The following is a 26933-nucleotide window of genomic DNA, read 5'->3' on the forward strand; positions in this document are numbered from 1 at the left end:
GACTGCTACTCGACGTGGTTTTGTTACTGTCGAGGATTAGTAATAGGTCTGTAGGTAAGTGTTGCGCCACTAATTAGGTGCCGAGGGAAAGGGCGGACAGACAGACAGGAAAATATCATATTAGACTGGTAGGTTGGATAGAGTCACGATATGTCGGCGTGAGTGAAGGAGGAGCCGTAGTGAGGTGGAGGGTGTAGTAGCTATAGCAACGCCCCTCGCTGCCCGGCAACTGCCTGTTTGTTGGTGTGGCTACCACCGGGGCAACCCTCAATCGATATTTTTGTCCTGCCTCCTGAATAATTAACCAAAGAGTGAGCGCCCCTCGCCCCGATCTCAACTAGCGTCGCCCTCTTCTCACACGCTCATCAAACATGCCCCTCAAGGATTGTATCTTCCCTTGGCGCCGCTCCACTTGGCCTCCACTACACCGCCACTTGATGCAAGGTGGTAGTGAGTGAAAGTAGAGCCATAAGTTAGTGTACTGTGATTATTCTATATTTTGTAATTTTTTATGAAGTGTGTGTGTGTGTGTGTGTGTGTGTGTGTGTGTGTGTGTGTGTTGTGTGTGTGTGTGTGCGTGCGTGCGTGCGTGCGTGTTTGTGTGTGTGTGTGTGTAAATTTGCGAGTGACCTGTGTTATTGTATTTAATCACCCACGATTGATGTCTCACGTTCGTATTTGCCTGCGTGTGTGTGTATTAAATGCATTGAGAATTGTTCCGATTATTTATGAAAAAGATTCCAGGAAGTTATATTTGCACAGGCTGAATGTGGCCAATCTTTACCGGTGTGACAGTGCTTGTTTGTGTACTAAATGTGTATGTGTTTATTTAATATGCATAAAAATGATTGCCTGTATCTTTTTGAAGATGCAAGCATTCATTTGTATGTGTGTGTGTGTGTGTGTGTGTGTGTGTGTGAGTGACGGTATAGGTGTGTTAGTGTTGATTGGTGATGATATTAACTATGGTGATTGATTCTTCCGCCTGTTGCCTGCCTGTCTGCCTGCCTGTGTGCTGCACTCTTGTGTGTGCCTTGTCACCGCTGGTCCGGCTCCCCCTCGCACCACCACCACCACCCACTGACTGCCTCCTCCTCCTCCACCATGGGCGTGCGTCCTCCACCCAAACAGGATGAGGGCGTCACCTACATGGTAAGCGGCAGCACGCCCACCCTCGACAATGACGCCCAGGCCAACCTAGCCCACGCCACCCGCATCTCCCCCGCCACTGGTGACCCGCCCGTCCGGGCCCCCTTCTATCTCATTCATCATTTAGCTGACCTTCCCTGCTGACCTTTCTGCTGACAACTTCTGCTGACCCCTTCCCTGCTGACAACTTCTGCTGACCCCTTCCCCTGCTGACAACTTCCCCTGCTGACCCTTCTGTTGACCCTTCCCCATGGACCCTTCCCTGCTGACAACTTCTGCTGACCCCTTCCCCATGACAACTTCTGCTGACCCCCTCCCTGCTGACAACTTCCCCTGCTGACAACTTCCCCTGCCACCCCCTTCCCTGCTGACCTCTCCCCTGCTGACCTCTCCCTGCTGACCCTCCCTGCTGACCCCCTCCTCTACTGGACCCCTCTACTGACCCTTCCCCTGCCACCTCCCCTACTGACCCTCCCCATTGACCCTTCCCCTGCTGACCTTCCTGTAACTTCATCTGCTTCCAACACACGCATCACCAGCACACCCATCACCCAACTTCATTCATCGACCAAATACACCATCACCTAACTAACCCATCAGCCAACACAACATACCCATCACCCAACTCACCCATCACCGGAACTCACCCATCACCCAACTTCATCCACCCAACACATCCATCACCCAACTCACCCATCACCGAACACACCCATCACCCAACTCACCCATCACCCAACTCACCATCACCCAATTTCATCCATCACCATCACTCCAATACATCCATCACCCATTACATCCATCACCCAACACATCCATCAGCCAACACACCCACTCACCCAACACACCCATTATCCAACTCACCCACCAACCAACACACCCACCAACCAACACACCCATCACCCAACTTCATCCATCACCCAACACAACCATCACCCAAAACATCCATCACCCAACACATCCATCACCCAACACATCCATCACCCAACTCACCCATCACCCAACACATCCATCAACCAACTTCATCCATCAAACCTACTCAATCATCATCCAACACACCCATCAACCAACTTCATCCATAAACCAACTCACCCAACTCACCCATCACCCAACACAGCCATCACCTAACACACCCTTCTCTCAACTCACCCACCACTCAACTCACCCACCACTCAACTTTATCTATCACCCAACTTCATCCAAGTAATTTAAAAGAAGTACAATTTATGTTTTTCTAATAGGAATATGGAATTTTAAACTACCAGTCGTATTGTAGTTAAGATTATTGTACAGTACGTAGTGTATATGTATTCTCATGTTTCAATCCTTTACAAATATAATAAAGTAATTTTGAAACATTGCTGTATCATGTAGTAAAGATTTATAGTACTGTACTGTACTGTATTTATGTTCCTGGCATTTTTATAGACAGTACTGTTGTTCTTTCCATGGAATAGTATGTAGATTTATTTAGCCAGAGAGAGTTGATTTTATCTTAGAATTCTCCATAATGTTTGGCAATTATGATTTAAAGTTTGTTCATTGGTGTGTCAGGTTCAATGGTTGATGGACAACTACGAAACAGCTGAGGGCGTTAGTCTGCCACGATCAACCCTTTACAACCACTACCTCCGTCACTGTGCTGATCACAAGCTCGACCCCGTCAATGCTGCCTCTTTCGGCAAGCTCATCCGCAGTGTGTTCCTTGGCCTCCGTACCCGCCGCCTCGGCACTAGGTATGTGCTCCTTCTAAATCTCTCAGGAACACACACTGCTAGCTCAGTACTGTTTTTTTGTACTGATTGTGATGCCACAATACCAATAACTTGTGTATCTTTTCCTTATTATATACTGTACCTTACAACTGTGGCATAATGTATGAGGCATAAATAAGTGACCTGCAAGATTTATATAAATAAATTGCCCTTCCAGTAGAGCCTGTTTTTCTAAGTGTCATGGTATGTTTAACAGCAGGACACAATCCAGGTAGGGTGTTTCTTTCAGTTAACTATCTTAGGGACAGGTAAGGCTTCTTCAGGTCAGAGGTTAAAACCCATTGTACAGTTGTCTCCTGTAATCCAGATCCCATTAAATTTTGTTTTTATATTAGGGTACAGTAAGCCCTTGATTTACCCGGGGAACACCGACACAAACACCCTATCATGGTCATGCAAAATGGAACTTTTCACAAGGAAATAAATGTTTGTATGTATCTTAGATAATCGCAATTACCAGAGACAAAGAGGCTTAGGCAAAACGTCTGGTCTTCAGGGAAAGGAAAAAGAAGGACCCAGGCACAGTTTGCCTTGGGTCCCTGGGGAAAGACAAAAAGTCAATCAGTACTATGCACCCCATTCTTCATCAAATGTGGATTATAATTTTTTTTTTCAGGGGTAATAGTAAATATCATTATTATGGCATCCGTGTCAAGCCCACGTCACAACTCATTAATGTAAACGACGATGGCAGTCCTGTCTCATTGCGACAACAGTCCTCAGCAACCAACGGCAAGAAGGGCAACCAGCAGCAAACTCAGCAGCAACATCAGCAACAGGGTAATGGGATACAAAATCAACAAGGCAAGGGTGTGACTTCAAGCATGCAGAAGAACAGTGACACCCACTATGATTCACATACTCAAGTTCCTGCTGAGGCTTCTCCACAGGTAACTATACAAGCCAAGTCCTTACACCATAATATCCACAGGGTCAGTATTTGTCAACAACTCGTAATACTTTACTGAAATTATTTGTAACAGAATTGTGCTTTCATGATTTGTGGAAACAATTAGACATGAGTTAATATCATGCAAGTTTCAAATGAAAGTACAGTTTTTTTTAAATTAGTAATTCTTTATTTTTATTCATTTATATACAGTACTGTATATGCTGATAACCACAAGGAAACAAGAAAACATGAAGTTCCCAAGTGCTTTTGTGTAATTCACATCTTCAGGGGTCTGTACTCACCCCTGAAGATGTGAATTACACGAAAGCGCTTGGGAACTTCGTGTTTTCTTGTTTCCTTGAGGTTATCAGCATACCTTGATTTATATATATATATATATATATATATATATATATATATATATATATATATATATATATATATATATATATATATATATATATATATATATATATATATATATAATCCCTCGGTTAACGAGTGCTTCGGTTAACAAGATTTCGGTTAACGAGTTACCTTCCATAAGATTTTTAACTTCGGTTAACGAGCAATCCCTCTATTAACGGGTTTTTTACGAGCCGATCTCAACATGTTTTCGCTTGCATTTGGCGGTCCACCAGCTGTAGTATTACTCCGCCAATACAGTAATCGGTTCTAGGGCTTAAATTCCTTACTATTTTAGTAAATATCAAGAAGTTTATACTATTCAATAATTTTAGAAGTTTTATATTAATTTTTTTAGTCATTTTAACAATTATTGAACAAAATTGAAGTATAGGAAGCTAGTTTTTTGCCCGCCATACAGCCTGTCAGCACACCATACAGGTGTCTTTTCAGTGGAGGTAACATCTTGCTTGAGACTCTCTTCAACTAAATGCTTTTTTCTGTGTTTCCAAGCAAATTATTGGTCAATTTGAAATTTAATTTACATATTGACAATACCGTATATAATGCAGTGCAGTGTTGATTTAAAGAAAATAATCTTGAATTACACCAAGAGAACTCAAATTTTATGGGTGAAATGGCACCATGGGGTGACTTCTCTTCCACCCCAATGACTTCTCTTCTCCCTTCTCCTCCACCCCCATTCTAATTCCCATCATCATCATCATCATCCAGGAGCCTTCTACATACACACCTCAAAGTAAGTGTACTTTACTACCTTTTTTGTTGATTTTAGGCAATTTTCGGTGAGCTGGAACCAATTACCCAAATCTTCACCGAACACATCCATCACCCAACTCACCCATCACCCAACACACCCATCAACCAACTCATCCATAACCCAACTCACCCATCATCCAACTCACCCATCACCCAAAACACCCATCACACCCATCAATCAACTTCATCCATCGCCCAACTCATCCATCACCCAACACACCCATCAACCAACTTCATCCATCAGCCGACTCACCCATCACCCAACACACCCATGAACGTCCATCACCCAATACACCCATCAAACCTGTGAATGTTAAAAATCCGTGTACTTTTGCTGCCCCCCCCCTCTAAAAAACCCCTGACCCCCATGTCCTTATTTACCGTATATACCTGTGTGTAGTTCGACTTTTTAAGAACAAATTATTTGGCAAAAAATTGGGGGTCGACCTCTAAACGGGTAATAGTTTCGTTAGGTTGAAGAATATTTACCAGTAACTACCAGTAAACAATGGAAACAACGCACCACCAGCTGTGAGTGTCGGTACAGTTGCCAGGGCAGATCTCTTGCATCATCATGGCAAGCCCAAAGTAGCCAAATACATGGTATGGTAGCACAGGACGATGTAAAACATAAAGTATTAATTTTTTAAAGTTTATTTATAGATACTGTACGTAAATTTTTGTTCATTACATTTGAAACATCAATCTTTGTTAATTAAATGTGAAACAAAAGAAAACTACGATACCGTATTTTCATTAAAATATTACATCACAAGTATATTTTCCCTTAACTGTGACTAAATAAATATGGAAATGTAATATTTTGGCTGAAATGACGTACATATTACAGTGGAAAGTGGGATAAAATCATGACGAAAACAATGACTTTCGCTTTCTTTCGTTGTTCAAAAGATTTTACTGTAATCGCTTTTCGAATGGTTTTCAGTTAAAACACTGTTGTACCGTACTGTATTACGTAATACGTATGTCATTTCAGCAAAAATATTACACTTCCATATTCTCAGAAATAAATAGTAGTTTTGCTGAAATGTAATGTATTTCAATGTAAATTAGGATAAACTACATGAAAACAAAATACTTTACCTAACCTTCCGATGTTCAAGATATGTTACTCGTTTTTTTAATAGTTTTCGGTTAAAATACTGTTACAGTGACCCCTCGTTTAACGAACACCTCGGTTAACGTAATTTTGATTAACGAACTGCCTTCCATAAGGATCTTCAATTCGGTTAACGAAAAAAAATTTGGTTAACGAAGTTCTTACGAACCGACCTCAACATGTTTTCGCTTGCACTGACCAGGCAACCAGCTTTAGTATCAGTCCGCCAATACATTAATCGGTTCTAGGGCTTAAATTCCTTACTATTTTAGTAAATATCAAGAAGTTTATACTATTCAATAATTTTAAGTTTAATATTCAATTTTTTAGTCATTTTAACAATTATTGAACATAACTGAAGGTAAAGTGACTAGTTTAATGCGCGGCATCCAGCCTCTTAACACAGCAAACAGGAGTTAGTCTCTCTCTGTTTTCACTGGAGGTAACATCTTGCTTGAGACTTTCTTCAACTAAACGCTTTTTTTCTGTGTTTCCAAGCAAATTATTGGTCATTTTGAAATATATTTTACATATTGACAATATATAATGCAGTGCAGTGTTGAATTAAAGAAAATAATATTGAATTACACCAAGAGAGCTAAAATTTTATGGGTGAAATGGCGCCATGGGGTGACTTCTCTTCCACCCCAATGCCTTCTCTTTTTTCTTCTCCTCCACCCCGATTCTAAATCCCATCATCATCATCATCATCATCCAGGAGCCTTCTACATACACACCTCAAAGTAAGTGAACTTTTCTACCATTTTTGTTGAATTTAGGAAATTTTCGGTGAGCTGGAACCAATTACCCAAAAACCCATTGAAACAATGGTTTCGGTTAACGAACGACCTTCTGGAACGGATTGAGTTCGTTAACGGAGGGGTCAATGTATATAAGTGATATTCTATTCATACTGTGCTTGATATAGTACATTCATGGAAATGTAATATTTTTGCAATTACAATGCTGATGTCAACACAAGCGTGGTTACAGCGAGACTGACTGAGTGAGGGAGAGCTATGCGTGTGTGTGTGAGGTTGCGGGAGCTGGCGGTGTCCCGTGTTCGGTGCCGTGCGCAAGTTGAATGGTGCGCGATTTGAATGTACTTCAATAACTTCATTGTACAGAATATTCCTCCGGCGGGGCAATCCGCGTATTTAACCAGGTGGCGCGAACTATCACTGTATATTATATATTCATATATATATATATATATATATATATATATATATATATATATATATATATATATATATATATATATATATATATATATATATATATATATATATATATATATATATATATATATATATATATATATATATAGTCAACCTCACTTTACGCGGTTAATGTAACCCGGAGGGTCCCGCGTAAAGTGAGAAACGCGTAAAGTGAATAACATAACATATGGGATTAATTGAAATGGAGTCCGGGCCGATCCCCAAACTCCACTTTTTGACGACACACAACTATGTTGTAGTAAAAATATTATCTTAACTTTATGATGGTATGCACACACAATTAATAATTAAGAGAAATATCAATATTAGGTTTTTTAACACTTACATTAGTAGATAAGATGGCTGGGGCACACGGGGATGGGCGGTTGGTTCCGAGGCAGAGGGCAGATTATTGGCCCTCACCTGTATCAATTGTATCACTATCCACCACAGAGGCTTGCAGGGCCTCTTTGTCAAACCCCTCAAAGTCCATATAAGTCCATATCCTCACTATAATTATCACTATCACTGACTTGGGCTGGCTGTGGTGGGTGGCGGGTGCAGAACTAGGTAATGTTTTGATGATTGGGCGACCTTGTGCGCACCATGCTCGCGCCGCTTACACAACATGGCGGATGGCGGGAGGTTTGGATCCAAAAATGGCGCGGCTCGCCAGCCGCTCTCCGCGTAAAGGGGTACACGCACCGCGGAATGTGAGCATTCCTGTTTTGGCAGGGTACCGCGTAAACGTGGAAACGCGGAATGTGGGACCGCGTAAAGCGAAGGTTGACTGCATATATATATATATATATATATATATATATATATATATATATATTATACATATAGAAAATACTATATATATATATATATATATATATATATATATATATATATATATATATATATATATATATATATATATATATATATATATATATATATATATATATATATATATATATATATATATATATATATATATATATATATATATATACAGTTTATATAGTATATACTGAATATATAATGTGCAGTATATACACTGTATATATAATATACAGCTGCTCCCCGACTTACGACGGGGTTAGGGACTCAAATCCAGGTCGTAAGTCGAAAATGCAAAAAATAATGCATAGAAAATCTAAAATGAAATAAAGTACTGTACAGTAAAAGTAATCAATAATGAAGAATGGATACAGTGTTACTGTGCAGTTACCTTTAATGTAGTCAGCTGAATGCACACGGGGTCCCCATAATTTTCTAATTATACATGGAGACTACATTAACTGGATGAAGCAGAGGAGGAGATAAGGCTGGGTGGGTCATCAATGTCGCTTTCTTCAGACAGGTTTATGTACAGGGGAAACTTGCTGGTTGAAGGTATTGGATCATCTTTAGGGAGTGAAGAGGCAGCACTGGTGGGGCGTGAGGAGACAGCAATGGGGGACTTCTTAAAATGTATGTCCAATTTAGACTGCACAGTTTGCTTTTTCTTTTTATTATAAATCTTCCTGTAGCAAGCAAGTGCATCTTGGACCATTCTGTCAACTTTGGCAAAACACTCAACATTTTGATCCATTACGTTAAACATTTGCATCCCCTTATTAATTGTAGCAAATACCTCTGCCATTTGCTTCACTGAAAATTTTTTGTGGGGTGCAGGTTCTTCTTCTACATTTTGACTCTCTTCTTCCTCTGCATTTTTTTGTGCTTCCAGTTCAATAAAATCCTCGTTACTTAGCTCTCCTGCTACACTTTCAACCAACTGCTCAACATCTTCATTATCAATTTTTAACTCAAGCTGTTTACCCAACTCCACTATCTTGTTACTAATCTCAGAAATTACTACATCTTCATTAAATCCTCTGACTGTTTACATATCTTTTCAGGACTTTCTTCCATATTCCATTCATGCACTGACTTGTAACCTCATCCCATGCTGCACTAATGTTCTTTATACATTTCAAAATGTTGTAGTCCTTCCAAAACTCTCTGAGCATTTTCTCACCTTCAGTAGCAGCAACAGCCTGAGCGAAGGTCGTACGTAAATAATTCGCTTTAAAAGCAGCAATAGCACCTTGATCCATGGGTTAGATGATAGAGGTAGTGTTAGGTGGAATGTAGACTACCTTAACATCAGGGTGCATGTCGTCCAGGTGTGGTGGGTGTCCCGGAGCATTATCCAAAATTAACAAAATCTTGAATGCAATCCCTTGTTGCAGACAATACTCCTTGGCTCGTGGAATGAAACAAGTCATGAACCAATCCTCAAACAGTACTAGGGTCATCAATGCTTTCTTGTTACTTCGATAAAACACTGGCAGTGTGTGCTTGCTTGGGTTCTCTGAATGATATTTCATGAAGGGCTTTATCTTGAAACCAGCTACATTCCCTCCCTACAGAAGTGTAATTCGGTCCTTGAATCCTGGCATTGTTTTTGCCTCTTTGTGGATGTATGTCCGTTCAGGCATGCGCTTCCATAATAAGCCAGTTTCATCTGAAGGTTCCAAGTGTTCCCTGAAGAAAGCAGTGATGGGTAGGGAAACACCGGGTAACACTGAAGTCCATATATTTACGGATAGGAGAAATACAAGTGGTGACTTGCGTGTGCCATGCACGGCCCACAGAGTCAGACTGAGACTGCCTTGCTATATGGCAGCCTCGGGGCAATGTTGCCACATAACACGTGCAGTGATGCCACGTAGTTATATACATAGGTGCTACTCGGCACAGTAGCTTATATACAAGGTTGCTACTCGGCACAGTAGCTTAGATACATAACCTACATCATCCACATTAAATATTTGCTCAGGCAAATAATTTCCCTCCACAATGACACGATCTAGCTCCCCCTTAAGAGCTTCGGCAGCACCCACATCAGCACTTGCTGCCTCTCCACTCACCATTACACTATGCAAACTATAGCGGTTCTTAAACCTTTGGAACAACCCATGACTTGCTCTGAAGGTTTGGTCGCACTCATCTCCTGCCTGCTCCTTCAGGCTTTCGAAAAGGCTTCTTGCCTTAGCCTGTAGGGTTAGAAGGCTTAAGGGTACACGCTTTTGTATCTGATCTTCCCTCCACACCACAAGTAATTTTTCCATCTCATGAATAGGACCTTGTCTTTTCTTCGTTATTATAGTTCCCTTTATAGGTGCTGATCCTGTCACTACCTCATGAACACGTTCCTTGTCCTTCAAAATAGTAGATATGGTCGAGTGCGAGAAGCCTAGGTCGCGTGAAATGGTTGCTACTGTATTTCCATTTTCATACTGCATTATTATCTTCATTTTCATCTCAAAAGTAATTGACTGTCTCCTTTTCTTCTGAGCACCACCAGCACTCTCACTTCTACGCTTGCCAGTCATTCTAAAGTGAATTAGATACAAAAATAATGTCAGTACACAGTGCGATCACTATCGACAACAACGACAGCCAAACACCAACTGAGCGCTCTACGGCATGGGTGCTGTAGCCACGAGGCGACCCAGCCCACGCGACGTCTCGTACGGGACGGAAACGTTTCAGTCTAAAAAATACGCGCGTCATTTGAAAAAAAATTTGGTACCGACTGCGGCGGTTGCATGTGCGGGTGGTCGTACCGACTGAGGCAGGTCGTATGTGCGGGCGGTCGTAGGTCGAGTATGTCGTAAGTCGAGGAGTAGCTGTATATACTGTATAACAGCCACTCCTCGACTTACGACGGGGTTAGGTACCCAAATCCAGGTCGTAAGTCGAAAATGATAATATGTATATATATATATATATATATATATATATATATATATATATATATATATATATATATATATATATATATATATATATATATATATATATATATATATATATATATATATATATATATATATATATATATATATATATATATATATATATATATATATATATATATATATATATATATATATATATATATATATATATATATATATATATACACACACACACCTAGACCCCGACTTACGACTACGTGGACTTACGACCGTCGGGACTTACGACCGCCTCAGATTTTTTATTAAAAAAAAAAAAATTTCTTCAAATGACACGCATTTTCTATACCGAAACGTTTCCAGTTAATGTAGTCTCCATGTATAATTAGAAAATTATGGGGGCCCCATGTGCATTCAGCTGACTACATTAAAGGTTAAGTGCTCAGTCACACTGTATCCATTCCTTATTATTTATTACTTTCACTGTACTGTATCCATTCATCATTATTCATTACTTTTACTGTACTGTATTTCATTGTAGATTATTTATTTAAAAAAAATTATCTATGTCGGACTTACGGCCATGTCGAACTTACGACCTGGATTTGGGTCCCTAACCCCGTCGTAAGTCGGGGTCTATCTGTATATATATATATATATATATATATATATATATATATATATATATATATATATATATATATATATATATATATATTCTTTATTTTACAGACACTTCAAAACCAACAGTATCTTGGTGATATTAGCCAAGCTGTGCCTATATTTGGGCAGGTAGACTTTGGAACAACGCCACTACCAGCAGGGGTGACAAGATCTCACCTGCACACATTTACTGTATTATACAAGGAGCATTGTGAAACTATTTTGGAAGCTGTATATACTCTCCAGGTACTGTACTGTTAAGCCCTGAAGTTTTAGATTTAACAATATGAAAGGAAATTTGATAACATTTTCCTTAAACCTTATTTCAGAATTTTTCGGTACTATTACTAAGTCTTCTCTTTGTGCTTGACAGTTTTCAGGGGTGGAAAGATTATGGAGACGATTCTGGACGATAAACAATAACAACACTGTTACTAACGTGGCCAAATCATCATCTAGTGAAGTGTCTGATGATGATGATGGAGACTTGGCATCACTCTTACCGTCATCTGTCCTTCAGGTGAGGTTTGTCAAGAGGTTGTTTAGGAGGTGCTTCAGAATATTACAGCTCTGCATCTGAGATTAGTGTTTATGAATGTTACAATAATTATTTAGAATATTGCAACATTTATTTATTCGTACCTAAGGATACCCAAATTTGAGTAAAAGAAAGTATCATGACATTCTCTTTTAAATCTTGCCTTATCAGTTTTACAAAGTTAACAGCTTGTTATGCATTGTGTATATTTAATTATATACTTAACCTTTGTTATATATTCTGTATATGCTGTAGTAATTGTCACCAAGAAAATATTAGATAACTTTTAAGTTTCTCTGTTTCAGGCCCTGTTACGTGCTCCACCAATACTAGAGTTTATGCGCAATTTTGACTATCAGTTCTACCAGAACCTTGTGGAAGTGTTAATACCAGATGTGCTACGATCTATCCCCTCCAGCCTTACTCAAGCTATCAGAAACTTTGCCAAAAGCCTCGAGTCCTGGTTGTCAAGTGCAATGTTTGGCTGCCCATCAGAAGTAGTAAATATTAAGGTACTTATATAACAAGGGTTATGCATTACTAAGATTAGGATGAAAAGATGGTTTAAACAAAGATTTTGTAGGGCATAGCATTAAAAAAATTATGAGGCATCAGACGACTGATCTGCTAAATCAGAACTTAAGAATTGAAATTGCCGAAACAAAACAAATATAGTACAGTAGTACCCTGATTTACGCGGTCAATTGAACCCACAGGATATTGCGGAAAGTGAAAACCGCGTAAAGTGAACAACAGAACATATGGGATTAATTCCAATAGAGACTGGCCCGACCCCCAAACTCCACTTTTTGACGATACAAAACTATGTTGTAGTAAAAATATTATCTTAACTTTATGATGGTATGCACACACAATTAATATAGAAGAGGTTAGGTTAGGAAAAATTAAGGTTAGGTTCGGAAAAATAAAGGTTAGGTTTAACACTTACGTTAGTAGAAGAGATGGGTCGGCATACGGGGATGGAGGCTGGTTCCGAGGCAGAGGGCAGTAATGTAGAAGAGATGGGTCGGCATACGGGGATGGAGGCTGGTTCCGAGGCAGAGGGCAGATTACTGGCCCTCAGGTGAATCACCATCACTATCTGCCATAGTTGTCAGGGCCTCCCTGACAAATCCCTCAAAGTCACCTTCACTGTCACTGTCACTATCACTGGCTCGGGCTGGCTGTGGTGGGTTGCGGGCGAAGAACTCGGTAATGTTTTTTGACGGCTAGTGTTGATGTTGTCTTGATACACCTTGATGTACGGCTCCATAGCCTGCACCAGCCGGGTATGGATGACTTCATAGCTGTCATCGTCATGGTCGTTGGAAAGGAAGAGCTTCAATTTCTTTGCACACTCGATGGCACCCTTAACATTACTATGCATTAACTTGTGTTCTTCTGGGGTTGACGCACCACCTGCCTCTTCACTGACGTGATCATCTTCCAACATCTCGTTGGCAGTCATTTCAGAATTTCTGATCACCTCCAGGATGTCTTCGTTGGTGGTCTCGGAGAAGCCTTCAGCTGTAATACTGTGCGCAACTTCTCTTGCAAGGTCCAATGCCACTGTAACAGACTGAACCTCACCCATCACAGGTTGACTCCGCCTCTCACCTGGGATACCCTGCAACACATGCCTCCATGCGTGACGAATCGTAGCTACAGACAGCTGATCCCATGCCTCCACCAAGAAGTCCACAGCTTGTTTGACGTTAAATTTTTTCCAAAACTGTTTGACAAGAACTTCTTGATTCACCACCTGTTGTTTCTTGTCCTCGTCACTTTTGCTCTCGCTATCGGTGTCACCCAGCTTATGCAACTCATCCTTGGTGTTGGTACAGTCGTTCAGGAGCTTAAACTTCTTTGCAGAGTATACAGCTTTCACATTGCATATCAACTCCTGGTCCATGGGCTGGATTAATGCCGTAGTGTTGGGAGGAAGGAAGACCACTTTTACGTTGGGGTGACGATCCATAAGTAGTGGCGAGTGCCCTGTTGCGTTGTCAAGGAGCAACAGAATGTTGAATGGAACATTCTGTTGCTCGCAAAATTTCTTCACGTCGGGAACGAAACAGTCATCAAACCAGGAGAGTGACAGAGCAGAGAACATCCACGCCTTACGTGAGGTCAGTCAGTGGACATTAATCTTGCTCATGTCCACGTTCTTGTAGGCGTGCGGGCTGTGTGGATCACCGATAACTTGAGTTTACAGGTACCGGAGGCATTGGTGGTAAAGAGGACGGTGATGCGCTCCTTCTGCAACTTCCGGCCCCGAATCTTGCTGGCAGACTGGACAACGAAGGTCTTGGTAGGCAGCTTTTTCCAAAATAGACCGGATTCGTCCATGTTGAACACCTGGTCGTCGGTGTACTGTCCTTCCTCCATAACCTCACGTAAGAACGGAGGAAAATCTCTAGCCGCCACACGGTCAGCACTCGCTTCTTCACCACCAATGTTGATGTTGGTAATCTTGTTCCTCTTCTTAAACCTATGCAGCCAACCAGAGGAAGCATTGAAGGGTTTGGGCTCTGCAATTCCCATCTTACGTGACACTGCTGCGTACAGATCACGGGCGTAGTCTTGAACGGATCGCGTGTCCACCGCCATGTTGCGTCGCGCCTGACGAATCAAGTAACTCACCAGCAAATTTCCAACCTTTAGCAGCACCTTGTTCTGGCAATACTTGATCATTGAAGCACCTGCAGACTTTTTGATTCTCATGTGTTCTTTGATCTTGGCTGCATCCTTCTTAATAGTACGAATCGTAGATTCGTTGACTCCATGCTGGCGCGCGAGATCAGCTTGACGTGTTCCTTTCTCCAAATCTTGAATGATCTTGTATTTCACTTCGTAGCTTAGGGAACGTCGTGTCTTCTTTGGCTTAGGGCGGCTGGGTCCAGGTAAGGCAAGGTTTCTCTCTGGGGGCGGTGGTCCGGCGGAATCCATTTTACAGAACAATGGATGCACGTTTACACGGTGTGGCCTGGAGGGATGAAACTGATGCGGCTAGGTCAAGCATCGTCTTCCCTCCCTCCCGCGGGTGGACACGTCATATTACTTTAAACCAATCACAGCTAGCAGCGGAGGGAGGTAAGGATGCATGGCCCAATCACAGTCCGTTACGTCATATGACGTCACTGATAACGCAACAGAGACATCCACTGCGCAACCTTACCGCGCGACTTGCCCAAGCGGGAGAAGGCGGGAGGGTCGAATCTAAAAATAGCGTCGCGCCAGACACTCTGCGCGTATATGGGTAGATGCATCGCTTAAAGTGAAAGTCCGGTTCTGGCGAGGTACTGCGTAAATGCGAAATCGCGGAAAGTGAAACCGTGTAAAGCGGGGTATTACTGTACAGTATTCTTTTTTATTGTACTGCTAAATTGGAAACTAGGTTTTGTATTATGAAAGCATTTCATTCTTAAAGATTCTGATATGCTGTTAAGAAAGATGATTTCCACACTTCAAATAAATTCATAATGTATTTGAACCTCATTTACCTGTACAGCGAGTTCTGCTATAACGCGTGTTTTGACAACGCGAATTGGCTCTAACGCGATTTATGAATAGAGGAACGATATTTGTATAACGCGAACGCTTGTTTGCTGTAACGCGATTTTTGCTTACTATTTCTCCAATTTTGTGGTATTAACTGTGAATATGGTAAAGAAGAATATCTCCAAGAAGCGTTCTGGTGATCGCATTCCCGGTGATGATCATAAAAGAAAGGCTATAACCCTTGAAGAGAAGCTCGATGTTATCAACCTCAAAATCACCTGTCTCCCCCATCAAGTTATATTCATATTCTTTCAAGGTAAAGTGTTAAATTTACTGTATGATTTCATTATTAGATATGAATGTAACATTTATTTAGACTGTGCTAACCTTTGTGTTAGGCTAACTACTAAATTTTTTTCGATTTCGAGTAGTAATCTGCACCTAACCCTATTTTCTCCATAAGCCCTGTTATTTCTATTACGCGAATTTCTATAACACGATGTTTTACAAGAACACAACTAGCGCGTTATAGCAGAACTGACTGTACAGTATTTGTTCTATACACTGTGTAGTTTACTCATCTAAATTGTAAAAAGTGACAATATAAGTTTTCCCTGAACAGTGCTTCTGTTTGCATTAGTAGTGTACAGTAATCACACATAGGAGTTATTACAAATACATATTTATTTATTTAAAGCTTGTTATTGTAATTCAGGTAACAGCTGTGGCATCACTGGCTCAGACTCTACGGCGCTACACTTCATTAAATCATTTAGCTCAGGCTGCCAGGGCTGTGCTCCAAAACTCATCACAAATTTCTCAAATGTTGGCTGACCTCAATCGAGTGGACTTTCACAATGTCCAAGAACAAGTGAGTAAATATTAAATCTTTTTTACTTTTGACAATTATACTGCAGGTCAGAGATTTATCCATGGTGCAACAGGTCCAGTCTGTGTTAGACCAATATTTTATGTTGGTGAGAAATGAAATCTAGAAAACATTAGATTACAGTACAGTATATATCATATTTTTGGCAGGGTCATTAGGAGTATCATGGTTTAGGACACAAGCTCACTGTGCAATATATGGTTTGGTAACATTGCAACAACATCCCAATCTAATCTGCATCCAGACTCATTGAAATTCGTGGCTGGAGATTAAAACACTACCTGATCCAGACTTTCCCTGCAATACGTGGTCATACAGAATATCGAAATTAAGGAGGAAGCTCAATTTGCATGTACAGAAAACATCCTTCGTCTTTGCTGACTCAGTTGATGATAATTGTAGAATACAGTATTTGAAAATTTTTTAAATGTTTCCTCATAATACCTTAATAATGAAAATAAATTGAAGTTTAGCAATGACAGACTAAATGAATTTTGAGCCTGACTGGGAATTAAGCCTGTCACTCATTTTAACAGCATCATTATCTGTCCGAAAACTTAACACAGTAATGGCAGCCATAAGATGAAGGAGGAGGAAGATAAATGGACTGTCATAATGAAACAATCATCACTAAAATTTTATTTTTCCAGTAGAAAAGTGAGTACAGTATTGAGTGTTCTTCAGGATTCAAGTCAATGTCTTAAAAAAATTCCATATGTGCAGTTCATATCACAAGGTTCATAGCCCTCAGTACAGTGAGTTATATGAGGATGGTATGTAGAGAATCAGTGCAGATGGCAGCACCTTCCTTTGTCTCTCTTGAATTATATTTCTGTTACGTATAATTAAATGAGTTGATGAACATATGTGTAATGAAGCTTGCACAAGGCCTAAATCCTTCAACCTAAAAAAAAATCCAGGCTATATTTATGTCACTCATAATGATCATTTACTTTAAACCAAAGAGTATAAAAAAAATTGTTTTTTTACCTACATTTTCTTTATCAATAAATGTGATGAATAAGTAAATAACCATGTCAGGTATACATGCTACATATTTAATAACAAAAATCAGTAAATTCATTCATCTTTATATATGTCTAATGTAACTCATATGTACAGTAATACTAATAATTAACTGTGGTAGAAATATAATTAATGCGACCTCCCTACTCTTTATTATATTCTTTTTGTTTTTCTTTTTTTAAGAATACTGTAATTCCATAGCCGTGTAACAAGTAAAAGTTTTGTTTCCTTTTATTCTTCTCTCAAGGCTGAGTGTGAAGGTCTCATCATCCCTTTGTCTGGTGATTGTAGTTCAAGAACAAATACACACTCAGAACTACTGTACAGTTCATTTACTGTTGTCTTTCATTCATTCCTACTGCTGTTGTAGATGTGTTATACTTTGATATTACCCTCCACAACACAATTCAGATACAATACCTCTCTTCACACTTCACACAAGCCAGCATCTCTTTTCAGCAGTACATCTTTCCACAAAAACCACTTGGCTTCATACCATCCCATCATTCATGTGCAATTGTGTCTGTCCTCCTCACGTGTGCTTTACACACTCAAAATTTTGAGTTATCTTTAGTGTCCCATTCTCTCAGTATGTCCTCACCACACCTGAGTTTTGACTACTGTATGACACTTTGAGTAATATTTAGAAATGGAAAAGACTATTATTTTGTTTTAAAATATTGCATGTGTTCCCAAGTGGACGAAAAATTTCCGAAACATCTTTGTTATTACTAGATGACAATTTAGATTTTTTATTCAATGGTCCAAAGTACTGACTCTGATAAGTAAAAGTCCATTTCCTCTTTGATTACACACTCTTAAGGCATCTCAATATAAATTTGTATTGATCCTGTATGGTGATTTTGTAATTATTTTCTGGTCTGCTACAGAATTCCAAATAGTCAATCGTAAGAACATTCATTTCTATTTTGGTAAATTATTTGTTTCCAAGTTCCGCTCCTCTGCTTGGATTATGTCACTGAAAAATAGGTCCTTATTTTCTCTGGTTATGTTATGTAACACAACTGCCTCATTTATTTATAGTACAGTACATGCAGACAACAGTTGCTTTCACATGTCTAATAGCTAAAATAATTTCCATAGTTTTCCATTATTTGATTTAGTAATATGTCAAGCTTGCATTCTGAGTGAGTGTCAGGCCTGTATGGCCACTAGTATTTTAGGAAAGTTTCTCTTTTCATCATGTTGCTTTAGATAGGTGAAACTATTAGTGAGAAATACTGAAGAAAAAAGACATGGTTGTATCATTTCATAATAATGTTTGTCAGTAACCTCAGAAACCCCACCATTTTTTCACTCTCTTCTAGGCATCATGGGTGTGTCAGTGTGATGTTGGCTTGGTGGATCGGTTAGAAGAAGATTTTAAATCAACGCTTCAACAACAGAACAGCCTCGAGCAATGGGCAGAATGGTTGCAAGCTGTTGTTTCACAAGTACTTCGACCTCATGAAGGAAAAGTGGATTTCCCCAAACAAGCTCGACAATTCCTTTTGAAGTGGTCTTTTTACAGGTGAGTTTTGTGTGTGTGTGTGTGTGTGTCTGCATTGTAAACTTTTTAATATCTGGAATTTTTAGAATTGAAGCCATGCCTGATTTTCATAAGCATCAGTTTGTCAAGAAATTAATGATTCTTGACACTGTTAATACTACCAGTATACTGTACAGTATACTGTACTCTTTTTCAATAAGATTAACTTAATTTTTACTTAAATACTGTATATAGAAATGTATAAGATATTTTATATTTAAAAATATTTAGTACTGTAATATCTCAAATTTAATAGTAATCCATTAATTTGTTTCATTTATAATTGCATTGTTTTTCTAGTTCTATGGTGATTCGAGACCTCACCCTACGCAGTGCAGCTTCTTTTGGATCCTTTCATCTCATACGACTCTTATATGATGAATACATGTTCTACTTGGTAGAACATCGGGTAGCATCCTCTTTGGGTCTCACCCCTATTGCTGTCATATCTCAGGTTAGTAATACACTAATTTTAAGGTTCAATTTAAATAACACCTTTTTTCCACAGATCATCATTCCATTTTCTGTACTGTCTATATCCCATTATCTTCTAAAACATACATATGAAAAGAGGGAAATTTTGTTACAAGGATTTTAAGAAAATAAGATTTTGTTCTGGAGGGAGCTTAAGAGGGTAGAGTACCAAGAGAATAAGTGGCAGTGGCAGCTAAGAGTGAAAGAAGGGACATTTTACAGAGAAAGGGGTGAAATAAATGGGAAATGGTAAGGATATTTTGTACAAATAGTAAACATAACAGATGAAAAGAGAGAGAGAGGTGGAATTATCATGTTTATATGGGATAGATTGCACAATATGAGAGTAGAAGAGAGAATGTAATAAAGGAGGAGGGGGTGGGACTGGCTGTAAGTTCAAAATCATTAGGCACTTGGAGTGAATGGAATCAACATTGAAATTGTAATATTAAGGGATGGAACAGTGAAAGAATGGATGAAAAATTGTACAGGCTTTTTATGACTAAAGAAGGAGACCAGAGGATTGGCAGATAGCATGTATAAGTTTCCTGTATGAAGGTAAAACTGATATACTGTACTGTAATTGAATTTAGGAATTATAGAGGAATGAATCTTTTGAGTATACCAAGAAGTGATTGGTTGAGTTATAATGGAGAACATCGTACTTATAGCAAAAACAGAGAGTGTATTAGGGGAAATTCAGTATGGGTTTAGGGAAGAGGACATGTAGATCAAAATTTACAGTGAAAATTAGATTATGTCAAAGATGTGTTATGCCACTATGGTTGTTTGATATTATGGATTGGGGTAGTAAAAAGAGTGGATAGAGGTGCAAGTTTGGTGATTGAAGAAATGGGATGTGATTGGGCGATGAGTTAGTGGTTGTTTGCCGAATGTATTGCTCTAGTGGGCAGCTCTGAAAAAAATTTACGTGTTAGTGAGTGTGTTTAAAAGAATATATGAAAAAATTAGTATTTAATCAGAACAAAAGTGATGAATGCAATGATGGAAAGGAGACTCGGTGATTAAAGCAAGTACAGTATTTTAGATGCTTGTGAGTAGACGTGTCAGCAGAATAGACAATGAGTATTCATGGAAGGAAGGGTAAAATGTGCTGAGATAAATGAGAAATATGTGGAGAGAGAACAGTGTCAAAGGAGGCAAAAATGGGTTGTACAGTCGTGAACAAAGTCCTGTGGCCTCTTCTGCTGCTCCAAGAACCCTGAGATTTAGGCTTTTGAACCAGAAGCAATAATCACTGATGCATTAATCAGTCCATAAATGCTTCGGATTCACGAGTCTGAATCTCCGGGTTTGTGAAGCAACAGAAGATGCAATAGGACTTTACAGTCGGCCCTTAACATACGCGGGGGTTACGTAACAGAGATACCCGTGGATGTTAAAAATCGGCGTATTTTTACTGCCCCCAAAAAACCCTGGCCCCCCCATGTCCTTCTTTACCATATATACCTGTGTGTAGTTCAAGTTTTTTAGACCAAATTATTTGGCAAAAAATTGGGGGTCGACCTCTAAACGGGTAATAGTTCATGAGGTTGAAAAATATTTATCAGTAACTACCAGTAAACAATGGAAACGATACACCAACGCACCACCAGCTGTGAGTGTCGGTACAGTTGCCAGGGCAGATCTCATGCGTCATCATTGCAAGCCCAAAAGCCAAATCCATGGTATGGTAGCACAGGACGATGTAAAACATAAAGAATTCGTTTATTAAAGTTTATTTATAGATACTGTACATAAATTTTTGTTCATTACATTTGAAACATCAATCTTTGTTAATTAAATTTGAAACAAAAGAAAACTACGATACTGTATTTTCATTAAAATATTACATCACAAGTATATTTTACCTTAACTGTGACTGAATGAATATACGTATTCTCAGAAATAAATATGGAAATATAATATTTTTGCTGGAATGACATACATATTACAGTGGAAAGTGGGATAAAATCATGACGAAAACAATGACTTTCGCTTTCTTTCGTTATTCAAAAGATTTTACCGTAATCGCTTTTCGAATGGTTTTCAGTTAAAAAACTGTTGTACTCGTACTGTATTACAATAATATTCTATCCTATTATTAGCCTTATAATCCCACAACTGAAAACCATTCGAAAAACGATTACGGTAACATCTTTTGAACGAAAGAAAGCGAAAGTCATTGCTTTTGTCACTTTCCACTGTAATACGTACGTCATTTCAGCAAAATATTACATTTCCATATTCTCAGAAATAAATAGTAGTTTTGCTGAAACGTAATGCATTTCAATGTAAATTAGGTTAAACTACATGAAAACAAAAGACTTTACCTAACCTTCCGATGTTTTACTCGTTTTTTTAGTAGTTTTCGGTTAAAATACTCATATTAGTGATATTCTATTCACACTGTGCTTGATATAATACATTCACGGAAATGTAATATTTTTGCAACTACAATGTTGATGTCAACACAAGCGTGGTTACAGCGAGACTGACTGAGTGAGGGAGAGCTGTGCGTGTGTGTGTGAGGTTGCGGGAGCGGGAGGTGTCCTGTGTGAGGTGCCGCATGCGAGTTGAATGGCGCGCGATTTGAATGTACTTCAATTACTTCAATGTACAGAATATTCCTCCGGCGGGGCAATCCGCGTATTTGCAAATCCGTGTATGCTAAACCCGCGTATGTTAAGGGCCGACTGTAATTGCAAATTTACTTGGGAATAGTCAATGTCTCCATAAACGTGAATTATAATAAAGCTTGGTATTTTTGAAATGTTAACCCTAGAATTTATATGCATTATTCTTTTTAGGGCTTAGGAGGCAACAAGACAGATTCCAGCAACTATTTGGCTTACAACGGTGACAGCACAGCCAATCACAGGTCCGAGGATGGCATTCTCCCAGCATTCAAGCGGCTTAAATATGAAACTACGTAATTGTCTCAATAATAACAGATTAATATCAGATTAATATGAGTGCTAATTGTAGTATTGTTGTCATATACGTCAGTTTTTCATGTATATTTTTGAATGAAGGTAATGTAATCAAAATTGTAGAAGACTGATATATCTTGTACATTATATATTCTATATAAGTACTTTATTATAAACACTGAATTATAGAACATGCCAATGCAAATAATAAACACAAAATGTATGTTAAAGGAAAATGGGGAATACACAGATCAGATTATAATGTGTATCTAGTCAGTATTACTGAATGTGGCAACATTTCCCATTAATGTTTCCAATTCCTGATATTAAAATGAGAACCATAGAAACAAACTGTATGTATTGGATACAATAACCATTTACTACAAAACTTAACTGTACTTAAGATAATGTGAATGCCAAATTGATCCAGAAAAATAGCAAATGCTCTAGTCATAGGCAGTATGAAAATTTTTAGCACTTAGACAACATTGTTAATGAGCTATTTTCAATAAATTAAAAAACAAAGTTTACTCAAGGAAAGTGATTTCAAATGCAGTATGACTACATTGGGTCCATAATACGTATCGATATATATTTATATTAAAACATTCTTTGTGCCAGGAAATTTTAGTACTAAAGTGGGAATTGGGATAAAACCGAGGTACTATAGTCTGTTGTTACTAAAGTTTTGACACACGAGTAACAGGACTTGAAACATTTGAGTGCTTTTATATAGGTATGTCAATAGTATCCTGCACACCAGGGAAGTTTTTCTGTTAGTTGTTTCAGAGATGTTGTGCATTTCTATTTTTATACAAAAGGAACAACTGATACACAGTGGGATGGTGCTGGTGGCCATTACTGTTAGTTTTCTCTAAACCAGATTAGGGCTAAGATGCAACACTTGCCTGTAGGTGAACGCAGCTCACGTCTTAAAGGAATTGGGTATGCCAGCCTTTGTTCTAGGTTAGATCGTGACAAGTCAGTTAATACTGATGTTTGCCATGTCCATGAAATGAGTTTTGGTGATGCAAGAATAATATGACGATCTGTAGGGATGAAGTGTTAAGACTTAATAGATGGATGTGTTGTGTCTGCCTACCCTGAAACTGAACCCTCCGAGCCAAACCTCTCCTGCGGGTAAACTGGACAGCAGGAAGGACATGGCCCGCTCACCAGGCAAACTGGCATTCTTCCTGTGTGTTGTTGCTTTGCTCAATGTCTCCATCCAGTGTGTAAGTCTTTGGAGGAAGTGCAGCAGGACCCCTCCTGGGCTCAGTTTGGAAATGAGTACTGTAATACTTTTTTCTTTTTATTTTACTATCTAGTGACGGATTGAGATAAAAGTATAGTTGAAACTTTAGTAAGGTTATGTACACTGTATCGGATGTGCTGGAAGAATGTGTACTAGACAGTATTATAGCCATGTGGTTTGTAGCTTGGTGGCTAGGACAGGACAAGAGACACTTGTGTGCATCAGGGCACTGATGACTACCCCATTTATATGGGTGTATCTGTGTGTTGTGTAGCACCGCGTGGCTTCCAAAGTCCCATGGTCTGTCCTTGCCTGTCAGAGTAAGGTGCCATTTTCATTATTTGCAGTGGATATTTTGGGGTAATATCTTGGGTGTTACTCATCATTTTTATGTGGGGACGTGATAGTAAATTTACACTTCATATCAACTGTTGTTTCTATTTAATATAATTCCATATAAAATATTTTTTGACCATAGTAGATAATGGCCTTGAATAGAGTCTATACTTAAATTTGATCACTGCTGGAACTCTTTCTCTCTGTCTAGTAAAATTTACATAGTTGTCATCATTATACTGTATACACATAAAAAAAATTTTCTTCTAGAAATATCCTGGCACTGATAGGTCCATCCACAGTTGTAATGATGATTAATGCCCACTGAAAGTACTTCTGTGTTGAATGTGATACTCTGTCGTAGGTTTGCCAAGCCTTTTGTTGATATATAAACTGTCTCAGATGATAAGGTCTGTGGACCAAGATTATAGATGTTTTTGTGTGCCTACTTCTGAAAATTACTCAACTTACAGCTAAGTCAACTACAGCTTGCCAATTAACACGTGTGATCATAAAACTGTACTCCCAACAAGTTGTCTGTGTGCCTGTCTCCTCTGCACTGTTTGATACCCACGAGTGACTTGCTGGTACAAATATTATTCATAATCAAGTTCACAACCAACAAGTGGTCACAATTTGCTTTTGGTATGATAATGTTAAGTAGTATACAGTATGTATTGATTGATTATTTGTAATGATTTATAAGTGTGTGTAGGGATTTGACGAATACATTATCAGTCACATTCGGCTTCCTTATTGACCCTGAGAAGCACATGGTTGACGTGTCATCCCTACATACATTGTACTTTATTTAAAGACTGATTAATTTGTGGTCAGTCAATGACAATGATCCTATCAATTGTTCCATGTATATGTTCGGTAATTCTGTAATTTGTGTTAGTGTGGTGCAAAGTTGCAAGTTGTGATAATCACAATACAATATAATTTTAAGGCCATGTATCTCTTTATTTCACCATCGATGAGGATTATTTAAAACAAGTTCTACATGTATTTAAGTGTTTCGGTTGTCAGTTTTACTCATTACTTTTCTAGTTTTTTAAGTTATTTGTCATGAAGTGCAACTTTGCTTCATCCTTATTTATGTTCAGTGTGACAGGCAAAAAACAGGATTAATAATAATATCAACACCAGGATGAGAACATGGATGTCACATTGGTAATGGTCATGGCAAATAAAATATGTTACACCACAAAAATATTTTATGGAAAGGAAAAGGAACTTGTATTTAGGTTACTTTAAAAGTTTCACAAGCCATTTATAGCCATTGCCAGGGAGGTGACTCCAATTGACCCTGTTGTGTTGCTGACTCATGTTTCAATGTAGTTCAGAATGAGTAAAAGATAATATGTTTTGTATGTTTGTTTTGTATAATGTATGATTAAACAAGGAAATATTTTATATTTTACTTATTTTTCCTAATTACTCGAATGATCTTTATGCGAAAATTCTCTTCTTACACTTTATTCCACTTTACGAAAGTGATTCTCGCTTATCCGAAAGATGATCCAATCGAAAATTCAAATCATGTGCGCCCAGGCAGCCATCTTGAACAGTTGCACAGAAATGTATTCGTTGCTCACTGAGTGAGTCAACTTCTTCTTGCCCACCATTTGCAGTGTGTTTGGCATGTGTACAGTGCTTTCTCTTTCTCCATATTTATTCATGGCATCTGTATGTTTATCTGGGTGTCTTTACAGTATTCAAACCCATAAATCTCTCAGTCTTCTAACAGTACAACAGTACAGCATTCCATTTGATAATGTTACCATGTACAAGATCTGTCCAAAAAGAAACCAAACTTTTTAAATAGCGCGCCAACGAGCCGGCGCAGCGTGCTTGCTATGGGAGCACTGTGTAGCGGTGACCTTGACCTGTAGTCTAACACAGCTGCATCACGCCATCTCAATTAGTCATCCAGCTACATACGCTAGAGTGAATGTGTGTTTAGTGCACTTGGCGATTTGTTGCAAGTTGAACAATGAAGGATCTTGAAGAGCAACGTGTTTGCGTGAAATTCTGTTTTAAATTGGGAAAAACTTTTAAGGGGAAGAACATCCACCGAAGACGATCCCAAATCTGGACGTCAGAGTCGCTCAAATGTGGAGGTGATGTTGATCGTCTTTTTTGATTGGAAGGGCATCGTTCATCATGAGTTTGTTCCACATGGTCAGACAGTCAATAAAGAGTTTTACTTGCAGGTCCTGAAGTATTTGAGAGAGGCAGTGTAAAGGAAGAGGCCTGAGGCGTGGACAAACAGGACCTGGATGCTGCACCATGACAATGCACCTGCTCACGCGTTGCTCCTTATCCGTGACTTTTTGGCGAAGCACGAGACGACTATCATCTCCCAGCCGCCCTACTCTCTGGATTTGGGCCCTGCAGACTTTTCTTTGTCCCCAAAGTTGAAATTCACCCTGAAAGGTCGCCGATAGAAGAGATAGAAGAAAATTCGCTACGAGACCTGCGCACCATCCCTCAAAACATGTTCCAGAACGAAAAAATGTTGGGAGCGGTGTATCAACAGTGGAGGGGAGTACTTTGAAGGAGACAAGTCTGATTAAGTTGTAAGTAAAGCAATAATTTATTTGTTTTTTTAAAGTTGGGTTTCTTTTTGGACAGACCTCGTATATATTGTAATATTTGACCTCTTGACATATATTTTTTATAAAA

General features: G+C 39.0%; 1 protein-coding gene across 5 annotated transcripts in view; it reads left to right on the top strand.

The window, feature by feature from the left end:
• The window catches only part of LOC121872712 (DNA-binding protein RFX2-like), a 189597-nt gene extending 163938 nt beyond the window's left edge, over positions 1 to 25659 (top strand). For all 5 annotated transcript variants that reach the window (XM_042375721.1, XM_042375723.1, XM_042375719.1 and 2 more), the window contains 10 exons: positions 1132 to 1231; positions 2702 to 2882; positions 3538 to 3811; positions 11811 to 11987; positions 12115 to 12261; positions 12585 to 12791; positions 16496 to 16651; positions 19024 to 19226; positions 19545 to 19698; positions 22529 to 25659. In XM_042375721.1, coding sequence (XP_042231655.1) covers positions 1132 to 1231; positions 2702 to 2882; positions 3538 to 3811; positions 11811 to 11987; positions 12115 to 12261; positions 12585 to 12791; positions 16496 to 16651; positions 19024 to 19226; positions 19545 to 19698; positions 22529 to 22654 — 1725 coding nt within the window. In that variant the 3' untranslated portion in view covers positions 22655 to 25659. The remainder of the gene's footprint in view (positions 1 to 1131; positions 1232 to 2701; positions 2883 to 3537; positions 3812 to 11810; positions 11988 to 12114; positions 12262 to 12584; positions 12792 to 16495; positions 16652 to 19023; positions 19227 to 19544; positions 19699 to 22528) is intronic.
• Positions 25660 to 26933: the final 1274 nt, after the last annotated feature.

This window comes from Homarus americanus, unplaced genomic scaffold (assembly GCF_018991925.1).
Source record: "Homarus americanus isolate GMGI-L3 unplaced genomic scaffold, GMGI_Hamer_2.0 scaffold39155, whole genome shotgun sequence".
In the NCBI taxonomy this organism is placed as follows: domain Eukaryota; kingdom Metazoa; phylum Arthropoda; class Malacostraca; order Decapoda; family Nephropidae; genus Homarus; species Homarus americanus.